Source organism: Schistocerca gregaria, chromosome 4 (genome assembly GCF_023897955.1).
Source record: "Schistocerca gregaria isolate iqSchGreg1 chromosome 4, iqSchGreg1.2, whole genome shotgun sequence".
Taxonomy (NCBI): domain Eukaryota; kingdom Metazoa; phylum Arthropoda; class Insecta; order Orthoptera; family Acrididae; genus Schistocerca; species Schistocerca gregaria.
In genome coordinates, this window is record NC_064923.1 from 705,123,946 (window position 1) to 705,143,282 (window position 19,337).

The 19,337-nt window shown below is 40.3% G+C and overlaps 1 protein-coding gene across 4 annotated transcripts in view; it reads left to right on the forward strand.

The window, feature by feature from the left end:
- The window catches only part of LOC126268203 (inositol polyphosphate-4-phosphatase type I A), a 251,957-nt gene that overhangs the window by 19,630 nt on the left and 212,990 nt on the right, over positions 1-19,337 (forward strand). For 2 of the 4 annotated variants that reach the window (XM_049973825.1, XM_049973826.1), the window contains exons 3-4: positions 4,325-4,396; positions 5,436-5,591. In XM_049973825.1, the coding sequence (XP_049829782.1) occupies positions 4,325-4,396; positions 5,436-5,591 (228 nt within the window). The remainder of the gene's footprint in view (positions 1-4,324; positions 4,397-5,435; positions 5,592-19,337) is intronic. The other 2 variants (XM_049973827.1, XM_049973828.1) reach the window with 1 other exon arrangement.

Here is a 19,337-nt window from a genome sequence, read left to right on the forward strand (position 1 = left end):
GTCTTGTGCATACCACAGAAGTGAATAAAACTGCCACAAGACATTGGGGTGGTTTGACAATTCAGAACTGTATAACAAAAACAGGAAACATTAACAGCTGTTGACAGTATTCATAAACTGAAATATACCAGATATAATTTGTGGGATAATTCACAGGTTTATGTTCCAAAATTTTGCATGATGATAAACATTTTAGTATTAAGTAACAAAATTGTCATTAAGTAATAAAATTGAGGACCATTCTACAGCTCCCAATTTATCAGTGAAAATATTATTTTTATTTTCGGGGGGGGGGGGGGGGGGGTAAATATTGTTTTTACATTTTTTACTTTATACTTCGGATTTCCCATTGCTAAATAGATCTAACATTTTGTAAAGTAAGTGTTAGTATCCAGAACATTCGAAATATATACCTTGCTAAGTTGTCTTGTTAAAAGATTCTGGGTCAGTGATCTATAAACAACAGGAAATAAGCAAACTGGAGCTGCGTAACTGTGTATCATTCAGCAAGCTGGCACGATGGTAACACAGGACTCTCATTTGAAAGGATTAGAGTTCAGTTTCCACATCAAAAGCCCTGCTGTAGGTTTCTCAAGATTGCTTGAGGCAAGTGTTGAGATGGTATCTTTGAATAGAAAACAGCTGATTTTCTTTCCTATCCCTCTCCAAATCAAGTTTTGTGCTTCATTTTGAATGACCTTGTCATTGATAGGACTTTAAACATTAATCATTCAGTTACTAGTCTTACATTTCATTTTGAAAATGTTCCAGTGGAGACACACTGCAGATTGTTGTGTATCTTGTGTGTGTGTGTGTGTTTGGGGGGGGGGGGTACGGGCTGTTCCCCCCCCCCCCCCCCCCATTCAGTGTTAGAATTATCAGTGCCCTTTGTGTTTATTTGTAAACTTTAGTGATACACGTGTGTGTGTGTGTGTGTGTGTGTGTGTGTGTGTGTGCGCGCGCGCGATTACCTGCAGTTTTTTTCCTTCATTGAAGCATCGTCAAAATGAAATACAATGTAGAACAATCAGCTGCACCCGGTAAAGAAATTCTCATGTAATTCACCAATTCCCCTGAAGATAAGGGTGTAAGCTCTTGAAATTAAATGTGTTGTTGAAGTGAATAAAACTGACTGACATAAATAATTGTTCCAATTTGTCTTTTATGTTCATAATCATCCTTTGTGCCTTTCAAGTAAGTGTGTTTACAACAGGATATGTAGCCATAAATTTAAATTACCATTACAATAATGTTGTTTTGACAATGAAGTCCTTAAACCATTTCAGATAACCATGTTACACTCTTTTACCTTTTGATATTAACTAATTTTTAGTCAAAGAAAATTTATGCTGAAAAAGTAACTACCCACTCAAAGTGCTGAAACCAAAATGTTATTACTGTATCAAGTACAAATTATTGTTATATGTAAACTCAAAAAGTATCAGTCATAGAGTTTTACCTTTTTAATTGAGAAAAACATAGAAACATTTACTGAACAAGCAAACAACTTGGTGATCTCCTGTTCAAATCATAGGGGAGCTCCAAATATATCACGTCAAGATCTCTGGGAGAAACAATCCAGAAATTATGAATATCAAAGATAGAAAAGACATGATTGTGGTCTCAGATCACCACATGTCAATAACAGAATTCAAGCTGATCCCCAAAAGGTCCCGAAAGGCTAGACCAAGTGATTGCAACTGTAATAATGCTGAAAGATGCCCTATTGAGGTGACCAAAGAAGTTGCAGAAGTCAAAATAAACAAAAAATATGCCTGCTGGAATGACAATTGCAAATCAGTCCCCAAGGAGAAGCTGACTGCATGGAAACAGTATTATGCAAAAAATGGGAAATTGATTGGGAAACCTACAAAATCCAAAAGGCCCAAACAGCTAGAGTAATCAGAACTGGGAAAAGTTAATATGAAAAACTACCAGTTGAAAAGATAGACCGAAATCTTTTGAGAAATGAAACCAGAGAGTATTATAGAACCTGTAAATATGAACTCATGGGCTATAAGTTGCCATCATTATGGTTTCTGCAGGAGAACAGTACATTAGTGACTTCAGATTAGGAAAATTGTAACATTCCAGCAGATTACTTTAAAAAACTACGGAACTGTTATAAACCAAAAAGCCCAGTTGAGATCAGCAGACACATTCTCTGGTGCCCAGAGTAGAGTACATCTAATAAAGACAAAACACAGTGTCACATCACCCATCTCAAAAATAATAAAGCAGCTGGAGAATGCTCAATAGTTGCAGAACTGAGGGAATCTTGCAATGGGGGAAAGAGAGAGAGAGAGAGAGAGAGAGAGAGAGAGAGAGAGAGAGAGAGAGAGAGAGAGGAAACTACCCAAAAACTGCAAAACAGCCCTAATATCCATTGCACAAGAAAGGTGGCGTGAAAAACACCTACCACTATAGAGGAACATAGCTGCCGCCAAGAACCAACCCAATTCTCTCACTTTGTTCTGGAGCATTTAGAAGCCCAAGTCAAACACAAAATAGGGGAATACCCAAGGGGCTTCAGGGGAGGTTGTTCAATGAAGGTGTTCTCAAGAAACAGGAGAAAAAAATAGTGCAGAATCATTAGGGCAGTCACGGACTCCAGTTAGAAGAATGATAACCACCAAAGAAGATCAAACTAGAAAGTTCATGATAAAATTAAAATAAAAATTCGATCTCATCAAATGAAAGGATGGGAACAGTTTGCCCAAGAAAACCTTTCCCATTTTTATATTCAGACACCAAAACCACAATACCCTGATATAGTAATGCCAAAGAAGACTCGGCCTCCTATAAATCAGTTCAAAAGATGTCTGTGACAGGGATCTCTTGCATGATGAATGGGTTACACTGAGGTGAACAACTGAAAGAAGAGGCGGTGCACTTTGGATGGAGGAATGGAAGCAAGCCCACTCACAAAGAATGCAGAAAATGTGGGCTTCAAAGAAAGCAAATTTTGCCGCCAAATGTTACATTATTATTATTATTATTATTATTATTATTATTATTATTATTATTATTATTATTATTCTCCAGATGGGATAAGGGAGCAAAGCTGTGGCAGGCTTCAGTTAATCAAGTTACATTCACTCTGCTGGTATTGTTTAGAACAGCCATTAGTTGCAAACAGATAAACAGGTCAAAAGAAGCAGAACCTATTAGAGCAGATGAGTGAGCTGTCAACTAACCTCATAGCATTCTGTTTACCTATTTGTGCAGAAAAGACCAGTGACCAGTCACTGTGAATACTCACAGACGTAGCCCACACCATCAGCACAATATCATGCTAAGTGCCTGCTTTGGAAAATATTGGGAACTTGAAGATATTGAAACTTGTTCCACTACTTCATTGATGGTATATTTTTCAACATTTGCTAAACCTTGATAACCACCTGTTCCTGAATTAATAATCCACATCTAGTTTTTCTTCTCTTACTTAGCCTTCCCCTCCTCTCTATTTAACATTTGAACTCTCTCCTCACTTCTATAGCTGTTATTTAATTATATTTTATCTTAAAATTTCAACTGTCTTGACACAAGGTTTGTGGTGAAACACTGCAAATACCATAAAAAAACCTTTCTTTTTCTTTTAAGTTGTATGTCTGCAACTCAGTCAGATAGTTCCTGTTTCAATAGATGGAAGTTGTGCAGGCGCTCACCCCTAAGTGGTGTCTCCAATTTCTGCTCATAACTCCATTTTAGATTTAGACCAGTTCTTGTTGGTGATTTAACAGTTGGGTGATATTTCTTAGAGACATGGGAATTCTTTTAATGTTGCAGAGACATAGAGCTAATATTTATGTATGACTGGTTCAATAAAGACTATGATAAAATGTTGGCATAATAAAAACTATAGGATATCAGTTATGCATGTGTCCTTCACTGGACAGTTGCTAATAATGTAACCAAAATTATTATAAATGTGTAAAAGATACTTAATTTGTTTCCGTTTTAAGTATTATTTAATAAATTGTGTGAAAAACTGAGAGATTTCTGCTTATAGATGTTGTACATATTTTTGTACTGAAATTCATATAGCTATTTCAGAAACATATAACCAGATAAATTAAACTATAATTGTTATGGTTTTATTAATTTCATTTTAATATAGTTAATTGTTTGCTGTCTTGGTCTTTCCTCCACTGTTCAATATTCAGGTCATCTTCATGTTATTTAAATAACATGGTGAAGGAATGAATAATCTGTATTTGGTTGATTGGTTTACTAAACTCTTGCATATCCCTGGAAAAGAGAAGACTCATGTCAAATACTTTTTAAAGAACAGTTAGATTCTTGGGTCTTGTAAACTTTCCAGGGAAAGACAACAAAAGAGGGAAAAGATCAAAGAGTCTTCGAGAACTGAGCTGCTATAGTGGACCAAGCAAAGGTACTGGCAAAATAATAAGCACAAATAAGTCACTAGCACTTACTTTGGATTTCCCAGTTGGATTACACTAATTCGCTTATGTTGCAGGTTTAAGAGGAAGTCATTGGCATAGTTGGGTGCTTTCGGTAATAATCTTAGTGGTACATTGTATGTGCTATTCTGAATATTCCAAAGAGCATAGAGGGCTTGTTATTTCTCTATATACAGTGCTCTTCTTGTTTTTTGAACTACATTAGTGGGAGAAGGGAATGGAAACTTATGCTTTATCTGTGGCTTTCACATAAGACAATTCTACCTTTCCATAGAGAGAGCCTATATGCCAATGACATTAACACACTTTACACACTGCACATGAAAACTAAATCTTCTGGTGTAATGGCTTTTCTTTCCTGTTCACTTGTTAATAATTTACTCCATTTCTAAGTGAGGAGCTTTTTGTGTCATAGTGCATGCTCACTGTTCTGCAAAAATTTATAATTTTCAGTTTTTTGTTATTAAGGAATATTCTTGAGCATCTAGTTTTCTTTCTGTGTTGTAAAGAATTTCAGAAGACCTATTGCAAAGATTTAATGACATAGCTTTTGCATATAGCATATTTATAAATGACAGTCTGTTATCAGGGTAGAGTGATGATTTAAATGAATTTATATTAAGTGCTTTTTAAAGTCACTATGACTTTGTTCTTGCATGTATTTAAGTCTTTAGTTTGATTTAGAAGCAGCTAAAAGTGTTATAAGACCATAGCAAGGATTTTTCTTCTTTAATGTAGGTAATGCATGATTCTGAAGAAAATTGTTATTTGGGTACAGAAGCATTAGTTTCTAATTGTTTGTTTGTTTTCTTAATTAGTTTTCAACTTTTTTAAGTGTTAATACTGTGTGTAAAGTATTTTTGTAAAGCATCACAATTTAAGTTCTTAAATTTTACTCTGAACTTGACTTCAGATGGCACTAGATTACTTAATTTTACGAGATAAGCATTACTTTTGTGGTACAAAATCTCATGAACTTGTAAAGTTTTAATGTGATGTTGTTAACAGTCAGCTTGGAACGCTGGTGTAGACTCCGTGGCAATCTTCTGTTTTACTTCAAATCCAGAGAACAGTGGTCCGAACCGCTTGGCGTTATAATTCTTGAACAGTGTTCCATAAAGGTTGATTCACCGTCTGTCGAAGGGCCATATGGTTTCCACCTCGGTAAGTTATACAGTCTCTCTCTCTCTCTCTCTCTCTCTCTCTCTCTCTCTCTCTCTCTCTGTGTGTGTGTGTGTGTGTGTGTGTGTGTGTGTGTGTGTGTGTGTGTGCTGGTTTTAATTTGTAGCCACACAGCCAGTGTGTCAGATGTATTGAGAAAAGCAGCATCTTAGATGATGACAGTATTTGAAGCTTTTTTTTTGGGGGGGGGGGGGGGGGGGAATATCAGTAAAGAACAATAATGAGTAAGAAGCAAGGCCGAATCACCAACTTTGTCAAATGTTTAAATTAAAATAGAAAAAATTGTTACTATGGAACTATTGTGATATAGATTACACCAGAACTTTTTTCCTATCTTGAGGAAACAATTTGTACAACATAGCATAAGGCAGCTGCACAAATCTGAACAGCCTTCAAACTCCTGACCATCACTGAGAAACATTTCATAAAATGGAAATGGTGCTTCTACTGTGCCATCTGAGTTATGTTATTGAGGTACTCACAGAGTCACCATGCATCTGTTGTTTTGACAGATATACAAAAAAGGCTATGCATTAAAATGCCGTGCTGAAACTGGTTACTTAAGAAGGGACAGAATGGCTGGCCAGTACTTAGCTATAGGAGATGAAGTTACAGAACTCTCATTACACATTTAAAAGTAAAAAATGCCAGTACTAACTGCTGGGGCTATATGTCCCGACCTCGGTGAGGAAAGAGGGATATGTTGTGGAAGAATAGATAGTACTGGTAGTTCAATTCACTCCCAGAAGAGGATAAGGGAAAAGAAAGATCTGTTAAACAGAAATTTCAAGAGTCTCGAAGTTTAGGGACAGCCCCATTACACAAGTGTTTGGTGGAGCAGTGGCTACAGTGTTTGCTTGCAGTTGGTTGAAAGTACCCAAATGTGAAGGCACCAAGCAGGCAATGTGTTTCATAGCAATTAATCAAAGCAGTCAAATCCTGATGGGAATGTAAGTGTAAAATGCACAGTGTATTAAGAAAAAGACAGTGATGATGATCCCAAGAGATTTAGTGGAACTATAAAAATAATTTGATTGCATATCTTAAACAGTCAGAATTACATCGCTCTATTGTGTGAATAGAACGTAACATCTGACCACTAAGTGTTTTTTGCATCTGTAACAGAACTGCTTCTGATGAAGACATGCTCATTGGCTTCATCAGCCCCAACAATCTATCATGTTGCAATCTAACCTCAACTTCAAGCTGCACCACAGATCTTTGTATAACTACTAATTTCATTACAAAATAGTAATACAACAATGCAGAAGTTATTATATGCACCATAGAAAAAGTGCTGTGGCCAACACTGCCTCAATACTAGACTTGCAGACACAGAGGTTTCCCAGTTGTGCTGAAGACAGCAGTTTGAATACTCCTTTGTTCTTGTTGTCATTTTCATAATTCTCTTTATGTACTGTGGTTGAGTATTTTGTCAGAGATCACATAACTCCAAACAATGAAAGTAAATTCACAACAGACTAATAGTATGTATCATTACTTTTGTTACTAATTTGGTATAAATATAATTACAATTTGTGTAGAACTTTAGCAAAAAATTAAAGTATATTCTTAGCACTTGTCATCAATGCAGCTACTGAGGTAAGAGGCACTCTGGAAAGTTTACAGACTTCCAGGCTTGCAGGTGAAAAGCTCTCGGGTTTCTAGTCGGGTGGTAGTGTTAAAATACCATGGCATTTTGATGAGTGTTGTACTCATTGTCTTTCAGTGAAGTGTTGAGATACGCATATGCTATGATATTTATGCTGCTGGAGTGCACACCTCCACCTGGGTACAGGTGGCCATGTACTGTTCAGCCAGTGGGGTGGAGGAGAGGGAGGTGGGGTGAGGATCAAGCTGCAGTGTTGGAGATAGCCGATGCTCCTTTTGGATCTCTGTGCCGGCATTGCGGATATGTCTTGTAAGTTGGATGGTGCTTGTTGCGCGCTGTCACATTCTTGTTAATGTTGGATTCTATTCCACACTTAGTTGGTGCCTTTTGTCTCTGTTGACAAGATTTTTCCATCTGTCCATTCCACATGGCTGATTTGTTCCTTGCAGCATTTTGAAATATAGTGCTACATATGCTCAATGTTCTGTCAACGGTATTCACATGCGATACTGTATATTTCTGGTACGTTCATTTTTAGTGGTTCTTTCCAATAGCCAAGCCACTCTCTTGTCTTTGGCAGTGGTCGGAATACCGTTAAAATGTTGAATTTTCCGAGTGGAATAGGGCATGGAGGGTAGTGGGCACACTGCTAGGATAAATATTACAGCAGCCACATATCTTGATATTTTGCCAGAAGATACTGAGTGTGACACTCATTGAAACATTGCAGTATTATAATACTGCCACCCTGTTGGTGATATTTCATTTCAAAGAAGGGTCGTCAGTAGTAGCATACATTATTAATAACTCACACAAGTTTTTCCCAGCATAATGGGAGGGTCTTAGCCCATCATTTGTTTCACTGGGTGCTTGATGTAGACTGAGCCAGCAATGGAGCTGAAATGAGATCATGTGTGCATGCTGATCGTTTTATGGTCTTAGAGTAGACCAATTAAAATCAATATTTCTAACATTACAGAAGGCTTTTGGTAACTCTTTGCCTCCGAAAAATGAGATTAGACACATGAGAAACTTGTGAAGGCAAAAGTTGTCACAACAGCTGAGAGCAACTGCTTATCAAAACATCAACTGCAGTATTGGGATCAGACTGGATACAGTTCATAAAATCCTCCTTGAGGACCTTCAGATTGAAAAGATTTATAGTATTTGGATACAGCGCTTTCTAAATGCAGAGCTGAAATCACTGACTCTTGACTTCTGCCTACACATTCTAGAAAAATGTGATTCTGGATTATCAAAAGCTGTATCTAATACAATAGTTGGTGCTACTTGGCTGTACCGATTCTGCTCTGAAACAATCGTCACGTGTTTGGCTCGTCCCAGAAGCATCCTATCTAGCAAATGTGGAAAGAGCATGAAGTGTGGGGAAAAGGTTGCTTTGCATTTGCTTGTAGCATCACTACTGTCATTGTAAGAAGATAGTAACTTAAGATTGCTGTTCTGGAGTTTACCCGCACATACACTTAAGTGTGCGGAAATGAGGAATATTCAAAATAAGGTATGTACAGGCTGTTGTTTTATCATGATAATATATCAGCTCACTGCACAATAAAAACAAGGTATCTGCTTGTGGAGTCTTAGGTCCAACAACTTCGTTATCCATCCTATGGAACTGATCAGACTTTTTGTAGTTCCATACTGTTTCCCAAAGTGAAATAAACCAACTGCAGTCATTTTAGTCTGGAGAAGCAGTTGTGTCTGCATAAGGGGCCTACATATGAGCCTTGCATAGGCAACCTACCTAGAAGTTTTCTCATAAAATATGTATCTGACATTGTCAGAATAGGAAAAAAGCTATTGTAAGCAGGTAATCAATTATAAAATTATAACAATTGTAAAAACTTTCTATAAGACTTAATAAAATTTTCTGTATATTGTTTCAATTGCATATAACATCAAAATTTTTTACAAAGTGATGAGCAGTTTTGGTAGCTTTACTACCATCTTCAGAGCTGAGAACAGACAAACCAAAAGAAAAATTGCCTTAAATAACAAATTATGTAAAAATTGCTCTTGGCTTACTTCCAAAAAGTTTAATTTATATGGCATTAACATACCACACACAGTTTTATACATGCAACAAACAGTGTTCAACACCATTGCATCACCCAGAACATTCTTATTTTATAATCTTAAGGTAAAACCTTTTATATGCAACCTAAAACTAACATAAGGCCAAATATATTAGGTCTTGGCAAATACATAAGAATGAGAAATAATTATATAGAAGAAAGAAGGGTTCATTGAATGTACCATGCTATCTGTGACAGCAAATGAAACAAAGAGCCTGTATAGCATCATAATTTCTTTACATTGAAATGTCTGTGTAATTATTTTCATTACAGTCAGTAACTGCTCACAGAGATATGCCTACAGAAAAGAAGCAACAAGCAGCAAATGTTTGCTTTAACATAGCATAAAAGTAATATGATTATCCAAAATAGTAAAATATTCATAGTGAAAATTCATGTATGCTGTACTTGAAGTAAAAAGTGAAACATAATATATATATATATATATATATATATATATATATATATATATATATATATATATATACATTAAAAACAAAGATTCCAAGACCCACCAAGCGGGAAAGCGCCGGCAGACAGGCACACGAACAAAACACCTGTCCTTTTTTTCCCCTAAGGGAAGTCTTTCCGCTCCCGGGATTGGAATGACTCCTTACCCTCTCCCTTAAAACCCACATCCTTTCATTTTTCCCTCTCCTTCCCTCTTTCCTGACGAAGCAACTGCCAGTTGCGAAGGCTCGTGGTTCTGTGTGTGTGTTTGTGTGTTTTGTTCGTGTGCCTGTCTGCCGGCGCTTTCCCGCTTGGTGGGTCTTGGAATCTTTGTTTTTAATGTGTTTTTCCCATGTGGAAGTTTCTTTCTGTATATATATATATATATATATATATATATATATATATATATATATATATAAAAATAAAGATAATAAAGATTCCAAGACTTACCAAGCGGGAAAGCGCCGGCAGACAGGCACATGAACAAAACACACAAACACACACACAGAATTACAAGCTTTCGCAACTGGCAGTTGCTTCGTCAGGAAGGAAGGAAGGAGAGGGAAAAATGAAAGGGTGTGGGTTTTAAGGGAGAGGGTAAGGAGTCATTCCAATCCCGGGAGCGGAAAGACTTCCCTTAGGGGAAAAAAAGGACAGGTATACACTCGCACACACACACACACACACATATCCATCCGCACATACACAGACACAAGCAGACATATTTAAAGGCAAAGAGTTAAGGGCAGAGATGTCAGTCGAGGCGGAAGTACAGAGGCAAAGAAGTTGTTGAAAGACAGGTGAGGTATGAGCGGCGGCAACTTGAAATTAGCGGAGGTTGAGGCCTGGCGGATATCGAGAAGAGAGGATATACTGAAGGGCGAGTTCCCATCTCCGGAGTTCGGATAGGTTGGTGTTGGTGGGAAGTATCCAGATAACTCGGACGGTGTAACACTGTGCCAAGATGTGCTGGCCGTGCATCAAGGCATGTTTAGCCACAGGGTGATCCTCATTACCAACAAACACTGTCTGCCTGTGTCCATTCATGCGAATGGACAGTTTGTTGCTGGTCATTCCCACATAGAAAGCATCACAGTGCAGGCAGGTCAGTTGGTAAATCACGTGGGTGCTTTCACATGTGGCTCTCCCTTTGATTGTGTACACCTTCCGGGTTACAGGACTGGAGTAGGTGGTGGTGGGAGGGTGCATAGGACAGGTTTTACACCGGGGACGGTTGCAAGGGTAGGAGCCAGAGGGTAGGGGAGGTGGTTTGGGGATTTCATAGGGATGAACCAAGAGGTTACGAAGGTTAGGTGGACGGCGGAAAGACACTCTTGGTGGAGTGGGGAGGATTTCATGAAGGATGGATCTCATTTCGGGGCAGGATTTTAGGAAGTCGTATCCCTGCTGGAGAGCCACATTCAAGGTCTGATCCAGTCCTGGGAAGTATTCTGTTACAAGTGGGGCACTTTTGGGGTTCTTCTGTGAGAGGTTCTGGGTTTGAGGGGATGAGGAAGTGGCTCTGGTTATCTGCTTCTGTACCAGGTTGGGAGGGTAGTTGCGGGATGCGAAAGCTGTTTTCAGGTTGTTGGTGTAATGGTCGAGGGATTCAGGACTGGAGCAGATTCGTTTGCCACGAAGGCCTAGGCTGTAGGGAAGGGACCGTTTGATATGGAATGGGTGGCAGCTGTCATAATGGAGGTACTGTTGCTTGTTGGTGGGTTTGATGTGGACGGATGTGTGCAGCTGGCCATTGGACAGATGGAGGTCAACATCTAGGAAAGTGGCATGGGATTTGGAGTAGGACCAGGTGAATCTGATGGAACCAAAGGAGTTGAGGTTGGAGAGGAAATTCTGGAGTTGTTCTTCACTGTGAGTCCAGATCATGAAGATGTCGTCAATAAATCTGTACCAAACTTTGGGTTGGCAGGCTTGGGTAACCAAGAAGGCTTCCTCTAAGCGACCCATAAATAGGTTGGCATACGAGGGGGCCATCCTGGTACCCATGGCTGTTCCCTTTGATTGTTGGTATGTCTGGCCTTCAAAAGTGAAGAAGTTGTGGGTCAGGATGAAGCTGGCTAAGGTGACGAGGAAAGAGGTTTTAGGTAGGGTGGCAGGTGATCGGCGTGAAAGGAAGTGCTCCATTGCAGCGAGGCCCTGGACGTGCGGGATATTTGTGTATAGGGAAGTGGCATCAATGGTTACCAGGATGGTTTCTGGGGGTAACAGACTGGGTACGGATTCCAGGCGTTCGAGAAAGTGGTTGGTGTCTTTGATGAAGGATGGGAGACTGCATGTAATGGGTTGAAGGTGTTGATCTACGTAGGCAGAGATGCGTTCTGTGGGGGCTTGGTAACCAGCTACAATGGGGCGGCCAGGATGTTTGGGTTTGTGAATTTTAGGAAGTAGGTAGAAGGTAGGAGTGCGAGGTGACGGTGGGGTGAGGAGTTTGATGGAGTCAGGTGAAAGGTTTTGTAGGGGGCCTAAGGTTCTGAGGATTCCTTGAAGCTCCGCCTGGACATCAGGAATGGGATTACTTCGGCAAACTTTGTATGTAGAGTTGTCTGAAAGCTGACGCAGTCCCTCAGCCACATACTCCCGACGATCAAGTACCACAGTCGTGGAACCCTTGTCAGCCGGAAGAATGATGATGGATCGGTCAGCTTTCAGATCACGGATAGCCTGGGATTCGGCTGTGGTGATGTTGGGAGTAGGATTAAGGTTTTTCAAGAAAGATTGAGAGGCAAGGCTGGAAGTGAGAAATTCCTGGAAGGTTTGGAGAGGGTGATTTTGAGGAAGAGGAGGTGGGTCCCGCTGTGATGGAGGACGGAACTGTTGCAGGCAGGGTTCAATTTGGATAGTGTCTTGGGGAGTTGGATCATTAGGAGTGGGATCAGGATTGTTTTTCTTCGTGGCAAAGTGATATTTCCAGCAGAGACTACGAGTGTAGGACAGTAAATCCTTGACAAGGGCAGTTTGGTTGAACCTGGGAGTGGGGCTGAAGGTGAGGCCTTTGGATAGGACAGAGGTTTCGGATTGGGAGAGGGGTTTGGAGGAAAGGTTAACTACTGAATTGGGGTGTTGTGGTTCCAGATTGTGTTGACTAGAATTTTGAGGTGTTGGGGGGAGTGGAGCTGGAAGTGGGAGATTGAGTAGATGGGAGAGACTGGGTCTGTGTGCAATGAGAGGAGGTTGAGGTTTGTTGGAAAGGTTGTGGAGGGTGAGTGAGTTGCCTTTCCGGAGGTGGGAAACCAGGAGATTGGATAGTTTTTTGAGGTGGAGGGTGGCATGTTGTTCTAATTTGCGGTTGGCCTGTAGGAGGATGCTATGTACAGCCGGTGTGGATGCGGGAGAGGAAAGATTGAGGACTTTGATTTGGGATAGGAGTTGACGGGTGTGTTCATTGGCCGAGTCGATGTATAGGTGAAGGATTAGGCGGGTGAGGGCTATGGATTGTGCTGTTTGGAACTGGTATAAGGACTGATGGAAAGAAGGATTGCAGCCAGAGATGGGAACTTTAAGTGTGAGGCCTTTGGGACTAATGCCAAATGTCAGACAAGCCTGAGTAAATAAAATATGGGAGCGTAATCTGGCTAGGGTGAAGGCATGTTTGCGGAGGGAATGTAAATAAAATTTAATGGGGTCGTTGTAGGGATGTTGTGAGGTTGACATGGTATTGGTAGGTGGAAAGGGTAATATGAGGTTAAAGTGAAAGTAAAGAGAGATTTGTATAGGGAGAGATAAAGGTGTGAAAAAAGTCGAAAAAGTGTTGGTTTGAGATGAGCTATGTTGATCATGTGCTGAACTTAGGTTGGTGAACAACAATGGGTGCAAAGGTTGGGTAGTTATGTTGTCTCCAGATCACGTTAAAGGGTGGGGAAATTCAAGAAAATTTCGAGAAATTCAAGAAAATTTAGACAAAAAAAATTTTTCGAAAAAAGTTTCGAAAAAATGATTTGCGAAAAAATAAAATTCGAAAAAAATTTTTGAATAAAATCTCGAAGAATATGTGTGTAAATGTATTCAAAGGACTGGTTATGTACTGGCAGGTTATGATAATGAGGCTAACAATTGTTTGATGAAGAAATAATAACGTGTAAACCTGTGGGAAGCTGCTAGAAAATGATCGGTTTTGTGGGAAAAACGGGAATGGAAATAAAACGAAAGTTGTTGAAAAAAACTGAGATGGTTGTGTAATGGGTGAAAGGAACTGAAGCTGTGAAATAGTATTCACGAGTTTACACGAAATGTTTGTAAACTTGGAACAATGGATTTTATAGCAGCGGTTATGTTGAAAGCGTTGAAAATTTTAGGTTATGGTTTGGAAGTAAATTACGTATTATTGAGTATAATTAGGCAGGATAAAATGTATGGTAGATTACGGAAAAATGGAAGATGAATACAAAGTGGAACTTCTTGTACAAACGAAAAGAGAAAGTAAGACGATAGAGAAGATTTCGAAATGCAACAGAGACAATAACAAACGTAATTGTTGGGTTCAAATTAATGACGATGTAAATAAAACAGAAAGAAACTTCCACATGGGAAAAATATATTAAAAATAAAGATTCCAAGACTTACCAAGCGGGAAAGCGCCGGCAGACAGGCACATGAACAAAACACACAAACACACACACAGAATTACAAGCTTTCGCAACTGGCAGTTGCTTCGTCAGGAAGGAAGGAAGGAGAGGGAAAAATGAAAGGGTGTGGGTTTTAAGGGAGAGGGTAAGGAGTCATTCCAATCCCGGGAGCGGAAAGACTTCCCTTAGGGGAAAAAAAGGACAGGTATACACTCGCACACACACACACACACATATCCATCCGCACATACACAGACACAAGCAGACATATTTAAAGGCAAAGAGTTAAGGGCAGAGATGTCAGTCGAGGCGGAAGTACAGAGGCAAAGAAGTTGTTGAAAGACAGGTGAGGTATGAGCGGCGGCAACTTGAAATTAGCGGAGGTTGAGGCCTGGCGGATATCGAGAAGAGAGGATATACTGAAGGGCGAGTTCCCATCTCCGGAGTTCGGATAGGTTGGTGTTGGTGGGAAGTATCCAGATAACTCGGACGGTGTAACACTGTGCCAAGATGTGCTGGCCGTGCATCAAGGCATGTTTAGCCACAGGGTGATCCTCATTACCAACAAACACTGTCTGCCTGTGTCCATTCATGCGAATGGACAGTTTGTTGCTGGTCATTCCCACATAGAAAGCATCACAGTGCAGGCAGGTCAGTTGGTAAATCACGTGGGTGCTTTCACATGTGGCTCTCCCTTTGATTGTGTACACCTTCCGGGTTACAGGACTGGAGTAGGTGGTGGTGGGAGGGTGCATAGGACAGGTTTTACACCGGGGGCGGTTGCAAGGGTAGGAGCCAGAGGGTAGGGGAGGTGGTTTGGGGATTTCATAGGGATGAACCAAGAGGTTACGAAGGTTAGGTGGACGGCGGAAAGACACTCTTGGTGGAGTGGGGAGGATTTCATGAAGGATGGATCTCATTTCGGGGCAGGATTTTAGGAAGTCGTATCCCTGCTGGAGAGCCACATTCAAGGTCTGATCCAGTCCTGGGAAGTATTCTGTTACAAGTGGGGCACTTTTGGGGTTCTTCTGTGAGAGGTTCTGGGTTTGAGGGGATGAGGAAGTGGCTCTGGTTATCTGCTTCTGTACCAGGTTGGGAGGGTAGTTGCGGGATGCGAAAGCTGTTTTCAGGTTGTTGGTGTAATGGTCGAGGGATTCAGGACTGGAGCAGATTCGTTTGCCACGAAGGCCTAGGCTGTAGGGAAGGGACCGTTTGATATGGAATGGGTGGCAGCTGTCATAATGGAGGTACTGTTGCTTGTTGGTGGGTTTGATGTGGACGGATGTGTGCAGCTGGCCATTGGACAGATGGAGGTCAACATCTAGGAAAGTGGCATGGGATTTGGAGTAGGACCAGGTGAATCTGATGGAACCAAAGGAGTTGAGGTTGGAGAGGAAATTCTGGAGTTGTTCTTCACTGTGAGTCCAGATCATGAAGATGTCGTCAATAAATCTGTACCAAACTTTGGGTTGGCAGGCTTGGGTAACCAAGAAGGCTTCCTCTAAGCAACCCATAAATAGGTTGGCATATATATATATATATATATATAAAACAGAAAGAAACTTCCACATGGGAAAAATATATTAAAAACAAAGATTCCAAGACTTACCAAGCGGGAAAGCGCCGGCAGACAGGCACATGAACAAAACACACAAACACACACACAGAATTACGAGCTTTCGCAACTGGCAGTTGCTTCGTCAGGAAAGAGGGAGGGAGAGGGAAAAATGAAAGGATGTGGGTTTTAAGGGAGAGGGTAAGGAGTCATTCCAATCCCGGGAGCGGAAAGACTTCCCTTAGGGGAAAAAAAGGACAGGTGTACACTCGCGCTCACACACACACATATCCATCCGCACATACACAGACACAAGCAGACATATTTAAAGGCTAATGTCTGCTTGTGTCTGTGTATGTGCGGATGGATATGTGTGTGTGTGTGCGAGTGTACACCTGTCCTTTTTTTCCCCTAAGGGAAGTCTTTCCGCTCCCGGGATTGGAATGACTCCTTACCCTCTCCCTTAAAACCCACATCCTTTCATTTTTCCCTCTCCCTCCCTCTTTCCTGACGAAGCAACTGCCAGTTGCGAAAGCTCGTAATTCTGTGTGTGTGTTTGTGTGTTTTGTTCATGTGCCTGTCTGCCAGCGCTTTCCCGCTTGGTAAGTCTTGGAATCTTTGTTTTTAATATATATATATATATATATATATATATATATATATATATATATATATATATATATATATATATATATATATATATATATATATATATACGACGTTGTCATACTGAGTATCTTGTCCAGGTAATAAAGATACATATACTCGGGGGTGATACATGACCCCCACATACTCATAGTTACAGCTATTCTAGACATTGTCTACATTAAAACGGCAAGTTAACAGTTACAGAAATAGCAATAGTTCTCATTTTTGTGTTAATTTTTTTTCTCACATTTATGTACCAAAACACCAACTACCAGCACTTTCTATGACTGTTAACTTACTATTTTTATGTAAACACAACCCTCAGTATTACTGTAAATGTGAGTACATGGGGGTGGTGTAAAGGTCACCTGGTATAAATATATCTTTACTGTTTGGAGAAGTTACCCTGTGTGTGTGTGTGTGTGTGTGTGTGTGTGTGTGTGTGTGTGTGTGTTTAATGCTTCGAGTACAGTTTACATGGTATGGTTCACAATGAATATTTTACTAGTTTAAATAATCATATTACTTTTCTGTTCTGTTAACTAAAAGCAAGCATTTGCTGTTTGTCTCTTCTTTTCTGTAGATAAAGCTAGTGCGCAATTATTGACTGCAATGAAAATAATAGCACAGGCATTTCAATGTAACAACATGTGATGTTGTACAGGCTCTTCGTTTCAGTTAGTGTTACAGGCACATCCAACAAACTCTTCTTTCTTCTAGAAAATTAGTTCTTACTCTTATTTGTTTGCAGTATGTAATATATTTGCTCTTACATTAGTTTTAGACTATATATACCAGATTTTACCTGAAGATTTTAAAATATTGGGTTAATGCATAAGTTTGTAGCGTTTTTCCATATGTTTAATGAAGACAACATATAGACGTAACAAAGGCTTTAGTCGTCAATAATACATTCTCCTTCACTATTTACAACAGGCTGCCTGCGCAGGGGCTAACTTCTTGATTCCGTGATGTAGGTATCACATAGTTTTGAGGCAAAGAAATTGTAGAGTCATGTTTGGAGCGCTTTTTCATCTGGAAAGGAAGTTCCTTCTAAGTTGTCCAAGAGAGAGCAGAGAAAGTTAAAATCTGAGGGAGCAAGATCAGGTGAATAATTTGGGTGAGGAATGACTTCTCAACCCATTGTTGTGTCCAGCAAGCGGTCTAGACTGGAGAAGATCCTAACAGTCAGCTAAAGTGGAGGTGGTTAACTGGAAGTTTGAAAGAGTTGCAGAACTCGGTTGGTAACTAATCAAACAAAGACAAGACTTGAATAACTACAATTGTTAATTGCTTGCTTGAGCAAAACATTGGATGATGATGACTTGACTGAAAGTACACTACTCCTGATTGTAAAATTCGAGAGAGCTATTCACTTAAAGTGAGTGCAAGTAGATCCAGAGGGAATACTAAAAGTCCAGGCCCCAGGCCAAACCTACGTGGGCATTCCTCCCGGGCCGCTATCTGTACTAAACTCTCTTGTGGGCTACGCCGCTGCTGCCACCTTTTGTCTGTGTGGTAAACTGTGTCGCCCCTTCCCTGTTGGTGCTTCTTGCAATCACTCTTTGGTGCCTTGTATGTGACCATATATGGTACCCACCAGCACCTTGCCACACCTCATGGCTTCTCCACATGAGCTCATGTGCTTTTGAATTCACGTAACATTCATCGGCCAATGCCGAAGCCACTACCTTTCCTACGGCGCCACCTTTGTACTCTGAGTACTTTCTAGAAAAACATACTGTTTCTTGCTTCTGTTCATTGAATTTTGTAAGCATGCGACACTTCACCTCCCCTCTGCCACCCTGAGGGGAAAATTTGTAGGTGCTTTATGTTTTCATTGGGGGGAGAGATATAGGTGGGAATTATAGGTAAACCATGCCAAAAATTGTCTTCCCAGAAATGCATGCATGTTAGGAGTGTTGCGGCAATCCTCAAACATTACTTGAATGTTAATTCCCATAGTTTTTGGTGTGTGGCTTGCAGGCTTTCACAAAAATAATGTGGCCCTCAACTATGTACCCTCAGACTCTGAGTTGAAATATTAAAAGTTTCGGTTGGTTTCATTGTCTAGGGGCTGGGGTACATAGTTGCCGCATTACAGGCCAAATACTGCTGAGTCTACAGTATACAATATGAATATACACATGAATCGAATGGTCGAAGGTTCCTATCACTCGGAAATTGCGAATTTTGAATGCAGCATAGAAATTTATAAATGAAAGATTGCAATTTAAATAAAATCTGCAGGTACTATTTTAATGACTTTAAATGATGAGTATGAGAGCAGAAGTATCTTTAAGAATGCAGTTTATTACTGCAAAACATTTATTGGATCGATGGCCCAGCAATTAAACAAACTATAAATTGAATAACAGGGAAACAATAGATTCCTACTTCACGTAATTAGTTACGATCAACAACAAAGCTCGTGAGATATTCGCTTCTAAGCGCATACTACATCTTCACTGCAGAAGCCACGGAAATCTCACAATTGCACAAGTCAGCACTATGAAATATTTCTATCTCCTGCGACCATGCGCCAACTGCTCAGCGCTCTTAAAGTGTTTCCTGCAACTGTCCGTCGTGCCTTCGTGTCCAACCACCTCCCCCCCTCCTCCCCAACCCCACCCCCCTGCACCATGTCCTGTCTACCCGATGCTCCTCCCCCACTTCCATACAGTCTCTCCATTGACTTCCGTAGTAACAAGTGCTGTGATTGGCTAGAACGCTCCTGCCATGTCTCCAAGCCACCACCCACTCACAAACATATTGAAACATAAA